The following is a 6,733-nucleotide window of genomic DNA, read 5'->3' as shown; positions in this document are numbered from 1 at the left end:
ATTTATTTATTTATTTATTTATTTATTTTTTGAAGAGTTTAAGAGGGATTGCTACTAATTCTTATCTGAGTATTTGGTAGAATTCAGCTGTGAAGCCATCTGGTCCTGGGATTTTTTGTTGTTAGGAGATTTTAAATGACTACTTCAATCTCTTTATTTGTTAATGTTCAGGCTCTCTATTTCTTCTTGATTCAATCTTGGTAGGTTTTATATTTCTAGAAATATATTCATTTCCTCGGGTATTTCCAAGTTGTTGTCATATAATTGTTCATAATAGTCCCTTGTAATCCTTTTCATCTCTGAGACATCTTTTGTAATATCTTCATGTTCATTTCTAATTTTATTTACCTATATTCTCTTTTTCTCTAAAAACCAAGTCTTAGCTTTGTTGATTTTATTCCCTAAGTTTTTCTGTTCTCTGATTTATATCTGCTTTGATCTTTTATTTTTTCCCTTCTGCTTTCTTTGAGTCTACTTTGTTCTTCTTTTTCTAGTTCCTTGAGGTGGAATATCAGATTGTTTATTTCTGATTTTTTTAATGCTTTCAACGTCCCTCTTAGAACTTTTTTTGCTGCATCCCAAAGGTTTTGGTATGTTGTGCTTTCGATTTCATTTGTCTCAAGATATTTTTAAATTTCCCTTTTGATTTTTTCTTTGTCCCATTTGTTATTCAGGGATATGTTGTTTAATTTCTACTGATTTAAGAATGTTCTAGTTTTCTTCCTGTTACCGACTTGTAGTTTTATATCATCATGGCCAGAAAAGATACTTGATATGATGTCGATCTTCTTAAATTTGCTAAGACTTATTTTGTGGTATAACATGTCATCTATTCTGGGCAATATTCCATGTATGCCTTAGAAGAATTTGTGTGATAGCCTGTCTGCGTGGGTCAGCTTTGGTAACACGTGGTAGTGAGACTAGAATCCCTAGTTTGGGACCCTAGGGCTGTTTGCAGGTGCATGCATGGTAGCTGTGCTGGGTCACTGGGCCAGAGCATCCAAGGAGGCAGTACTTGCTTAAGTACCTAGAGAATGTAAAGGCTCCTGTGCTGAGTCCCTTGGCCAAGGCACCTGTGGTAGGAGTAGCTCAGGCAGTTCTGGGCATGGGGGAGGGAAAGCTCTGGTGGATCAGGGATCTGGAGAATGTGAAAGCTGTTGGCCTGCATCACCCCTTCCTACTGGGCTATAGTAACCACAGCAGCAGTTGGGCAGCTCTGGGTGGCTCCAGGAAGTACAGAAGAACAAGGGACATGGCTCAGGCACGTTTTTTGTTGTTGTTGTTGTTGTTGTTGTTTGTTTGTTTGTTTTTTCTGCTAAAACTGAGAAGGAAGAAAAAACAACCCATGGACCCTTAGCAGTATAAGCTGTAGGGCGTCTGCTGGTACTGTACTAGCAGTTGGTTTTCTCAGCAGCAAAAACTGAAAAAGCTTCTGGGGTCTGTGACTGTGAACACTGAAGAATCTTGAGAGGTAAAATCTACGGGAGGTACCCAGTGGCTATGAGGGCTGTTGAGGTCCTTGACAGAGAGGCCTACTGGGGCCCTGTGCCAAGCAGGCCATGGAAGATCACTGCGACTCCTGCTACTTTGCTGATACTGATATAACCAATCCCTATTCTTTGCTCTCTGCTGTCTCCAGACATCTAGGCTGTATCTGTCTTCTCAGAGATCTGGGTGGGATGAAGCTGAAGCTGGTCATTAGGGCAGTGTCCCATAAAGCTGGGGAAGCTGGTTGTACACTCCTGTCTCCTCCCTGTATGTAGGACATAAGATCCAAGGAGTTTCCGTTCCATAATGAGCAGTACCAGCTATGGGGATAGGGTGATGCAGGCAAAATGAAACTGTTTTTCCTACTCGTTTTGTGTATTTGTTTTCTGACTTTTTCTTTCACTACATTGCTGTGGCTTCTTAAGTGGACTGCTAAGCTCTTCCAGAATTATTTTTTGTTCATGGATAGCTACCAAATTGTTGTTGTTTGCCAAAGAAAGGAAGGCTGATATTTCCTACTCTGCCATCTTACTGACATCCTCTCCTAAAAGTTGATTTCTAAGTATTTAAAATTTTTTCAGCTGCTATTGTAAATGGTATTTTAAAATGTCAATTTCCTATAGTCTATTACTATTAAACAGGAATACGGTTGATTTTTGTACATTGACTTTGTGTCCTGACACATTACTAAATTCACTAATTGGTACAAGTATTTTTTTGTAGATTTCTTAGGATTTTATGCATATACAATTATGTCATCTCTGAAAAAAAGAGTTTTATTTCTTCTTTTTTCGGTCTATATTCTATTTCCTTTTTTATCTTATTTCACTGGCCAGGATATACAGTACAGTGTTAACTAGAAATGGTAAGAACAGGCACCTTTGTCTTGTTTTGATCTTAGGGGCAAGCATTCAATATTTTACCAAGTAATTAGCTTAACGTTTTTCATGGGTACCCTTTATTACATTGTAGTAGTTTCTTTCTATTTCTAGTTTGCTGATGTCTTTGTCATAAATTTATTTTCTCAAATGCTTATTCAGCATTATTGAAATGATCATGTAATTTTTCTCCTTTAATCTGTCAATGTGGTGAATTGGATTGGGATAAGTCTGTCCTGGTCATGGTATATTATTCTTTTTATGTGCTATTTTGCTTGTTTTTCAACCCTTATATAACAACTCCATCTTGATTTTTTTGTTGATCAATTTCTATTGCCTATTGTTTCTCTTGGGTTTTATAAATATTTTCTATTCTAATGTATCAGGTTATCTTTTATTAAGTACTTGTCAATATATAATAAAAATTATAGAGTTTTTTAAAAACTTTACTTGGAATTAATTTCAAACTTATGGAAAGGTTGAAAAATAAGAACCATACAAAAAATACCCAGATTCCCCTGTTGTTAACATTTTACCATTTTGTCTTATCATTTGAGTGTGCTCTCCCTCTCTCTCCTGACTCTCTCCTCTTCCCCTCTCTTTATATACATATTTGTATGTCCGTACATACATACACACACACTCATACATTTTTTGCTCAGCCATTAGTGTTTAACTTGCATACATCTTAGATTCCTTACCTCTAAACACTTCATCACATTGTGTTTCCTTAGGGACATTTTATGGAGATAATATCAGGCTCTGGATTATGTGATTCCTTCAAACAGATATTTATTTATATTTTTAGCTTTTCCAGCTACTCTCAGTGGCAGGGTTTGTCTGCAACAACTTAGTCTGTCATTGCCAGAAGTAGAGTCACTGATCTCTTGCTTTTTGTGATCCAGTCCCAGAGTTTTATTGCCATGCTGTGTTTCACTCTTATTAGGGCCAGTGTTCCCTCATTACCCTTCTTTTACGGAATGTCCCTACTATTCCTATTTACTCATTTTTCTATAAGAACTTTACAGTCAGTTTGTCTTGTTACTGAATAATTTGTTTTGATATTTATTAGTAAATTATAAATCAATTTAAGAATAATTGACTTCATTATCATTTTAATATTTCTGCCTAAGAATATGATCTGTCTTTCATTACTTCAAGACTTCTTTTGGGGTCCTCGGTAGCCTTTTCCTTTCCTTTTTTTCTTTTCCCACAGCAAGATGGATTCTGGATATACTCTGAGTATTGTAACAACCACCTGGATGCTTGCATGGAGCTCTCCAAACTGATGAAGGACAGCCGCTACCAGCACTTCTTTGAGGCCTGTCGCCTCTTGCAGCAGATGATTGACATTGCTATCGATGGTTTCCTTTTGACTCCAGTGCAGAAGATCTGCAAGTATCCCTTACAGTTGGCTGAGCTCCTAAAGTATACTGCCCAAGACCACAGGTAAGGGATTGAGGGAGGCAGGAGTGAATGAGGGAACTTCCTCTATCTGTTGGTTCTCATTGAGAATACATGTCCTTTTGCCCTTTCTGAGCTTCTGTTAACTTATCTACAAAACAGGATGATACATTCTTGATTGCCTCATAGCCAACAGGGTACAGAAGGCAGAGCTATCACTGGCTTTGTTACTCACACAAAAGGAGGGTCCAGTGCCACTATATTTGAGTTAAAATCTGAAATCTGCCTAGGGCTCCAGAACCACTAAAGCATATAAGATATGATTTGTTAGAGAAGCAACATCAATTCAAAAATGAACTCAAAGATGTAAACCAAACCAACTGGCCCACACCCATGCCTAATGCATCTGGGTCTGAAAGTTAGCCCCAAGGAGACCAAGCAATGGAGCTAAATCATACTTGTGGACTGATAATATTCACTAGGTAAATTATATATGGCATAATTCATCTTAAAAGTTCCAGAAAAAAGTTTTTAAGCATAGCTCAAAGCTATGTTAGTTTCTTAGGCCAAAACAACCGCAGAGCTTTTTGGGGGTTTGGTGGGCACCAAAAAGATAGGACATTCGCCTGGGATTTGCCATTTCTGTGCACTTTCACCTTGTGACGGGAACTCCTGCTTCAAAGTCCTCTTGCCATCTAGGTCCCTAATTCCCTCTCCTCTCACCCCTTGTGCTCCAGAGTGACAGGAGAGTAGCTCAGGCAGTGTCAGGCTACATCAATTTCTGCCCTTTCTCAGAGTGACCTGTTGGACCCAGCACAACTCCCACGACATGGACAACCCCTTTTGGCAGGTCTCAGGAATCTGTATTAAGATGATGGCTCCTGCCATGCATGTCAAGAGTAGCTTGGATTTGAAGGCAATTAAAGGCTGATGCCAGCTTGGAAGCTTAGTAAGATAGGTGTTCAGATAGGTAGGGCTGAAATACAGGCAGTCAGAATGGCCCCTGAGGGAGAAGATTAGATGAAGAATGATAAATAGAGAAGAATACTGACTTTGCTTACAGATAATTGACATAATTCCCTTCCCTACCTTCCTTAAGTTGATGAGAATGAAGACTGCATGTAAAAGGGAGGCTAGCTGACATGTCTGGAAGTAGAAAATCTTGGTTCTGTTGCTCTCCCCAATAAGAGGCTGGGCCCAGACCTCATCTGAGGGCTTTGACCAGGGTTAGGCTGGACCACAGCTATTCCTTTCTTCTCCCACCGACGGCTAAAACTAGCAGGACAGGTTAGAGATGGGCACATTCCCCCTCTAGCCATTTTGAGAAAGGCAGCCAGCTAAAAATGGCAAAAATAGGCAGTATGGGACGCTGACAGTGAGGAATCCATGGCTGGGTAGTCTTGGTGTAGAGGAAATGAACATTCTCATGCCAGGACTGCCCAGTAGAACTTTCTGCAACAATGCAAATAGTCTATATTTGTGTTATTCAATATAGTAGTTACCAACCACATATGACTATTTGAGTACTAAGAAACATAGCTAGTGCAACTGAGGAACTAAATTTTAAATTTTACTTAATTTGATTAAATATGGCTAATAGCTACCATGTTGGACAGTACAGCTCTGTGCTTTACTTCCAAGAAAGTGGCTTAGAGCACTGATCTCCTCAAATCAGAGAAAGGAAAGGTACAGGGGCAGAAAATGGGTCCAAAGAGCAGGAGCACTTACTTATGTTAGCAGCTTCTGTGCTGCAATCTTCCCTTCTGTCACCACTCTACTTCCTTCTAAGTGTCAGGCTCAGACATCTTGCCAAGGAGAAACTTCGGTGATGTCACAGAGCCCAAAAGATCCCCATACATTGGAGCAACTAACTGTAAAAGAATGAAATGTAACAGAAACAAATGTAGAGTGTTTCCATTGGGTCTAAGATAAGAAATAAATAGCTCACGGACAGACTGAGAGAGATACACCTTCTAGAGTGTGTTTTGAAGAGACTCAGGAAGTGCTGGTTGGCCATAAGCTCAATATGGGTCAGCAATGGGATCCAGAAGAAAAACTGATAATAACTAACATTCATTGAGGCTCAGAATAAAGACTTTTCTAACATATTTGTCTTGAGACAGAATAGACTGGTTAGGAAGTATGGTGAAAAGCCTTTCACTGGAGGTGATAATGTAACATTGTTTGAAAGCCATGGCTCTGACAGGTGTGCAGATCACAGATTGGAGTGAGGGATGTGAGCTAGGAGGAGGTACTACATAGGATCTGCCCTGACAATTAGAAGTCCCTTTCCTCTGCCTTTCTTTGGTCTATCAACCCACTATTCAGTGTTGTGGGTGTGCAGTTGTGCAGTTGTGCAAAGATGTGTGGTTGTTGCACATCTATTTTTTTCTCCTTCCTTTGTTAAAAAATGGTACTGAGAGATTGAGCAGACTAATGACCACAAGGCATTTTCAGTTTCTCTAAGGAAAGGTGTTAACACTGAACTGTAATGCATCCTCTTGTCTTCTCAAGTTTATTTTTGCCCCCACTGAATGGCTGAGATCTTACTATCAATCTGCCTTTCCCAAGAGCCATTTGATTGGAAATCAGAAAAGAACAGCACAAAAAAAACTGGACAGGGTATGTAACTCTCAACACGTCTGCTACCCAGAGTCCCAGGATGTGAGGCCAAGGGTTACACTTCTGAGACTAGGGGTTTTAAGGGGCATCCCATGTGATGTCTCTACTACAGAAATGTTTGATTTGTAATAATAATACTGCTAACATTTGTTATATGCCAAGAGTAAAATAGTTTACATGGATGATTGTATTTAATTTATGAAACCTTCAATAAACTATACTTTTCCCCATTTTACAGATGAGGAAATTGAGTCAATGAGAGAGGGAGTGAGGCTTGCCAAAGGCCACACTGCTAGTCAGTGAGAAGAACTGGCATTCGATCCCACAAAGTCTGGCTTCAG

General features: G+C 39.4%; 1 protein-coding gene across 9 annotated transcripts in view; it reads left to right on the top strand.

Annotated features, from left to right (window-relative positions):
* The window catches only part of ARHGEF9 (Cdc42 guanine nucleotide exchange factor 9), a 158,937-nt gene that overhangs the window by 110,403 nt on the left and 41,801 nt on the right, over positions 1–6,733 (top strand). For all 9 annotated transcript variants that reach the window (XM_032757060.2, XM_032757055.2, XM_058441416.1 and 6 more), the window contains one exon: positions 3,583–3,815. In XM_032757060.2, the coding sequence (XP_032612951.1) occupies positions 3,583–3,815 (233 nt within the window). The remainder of the gene's footprint in view (positions 1–3,582; positions 3,816–6,733) is intronic.

The sequence above is a fragment of the Hylobates moloch genome, unplaced genomic scaffold (genome assembly GCF_009828535.3).
Source record: "Hylobates moloch isolate HMO894 unplaced genomic scaffold, HMol_V3 SCAFFOLD_7, whole genome shotgun sequence".
NCBI classification, from domain to species: domain Eukaryota; kingdom Metazoa; phylum Chordata; class Mammalia; order Primates; family Hylobatidae; genus Hylobates; species Hylobates moloch.
The sequence above is the reverse complement of the archived record's forward strand: the minus strand, read 5'-3'. Positions and strand labels throughout refer to the sequence as shown.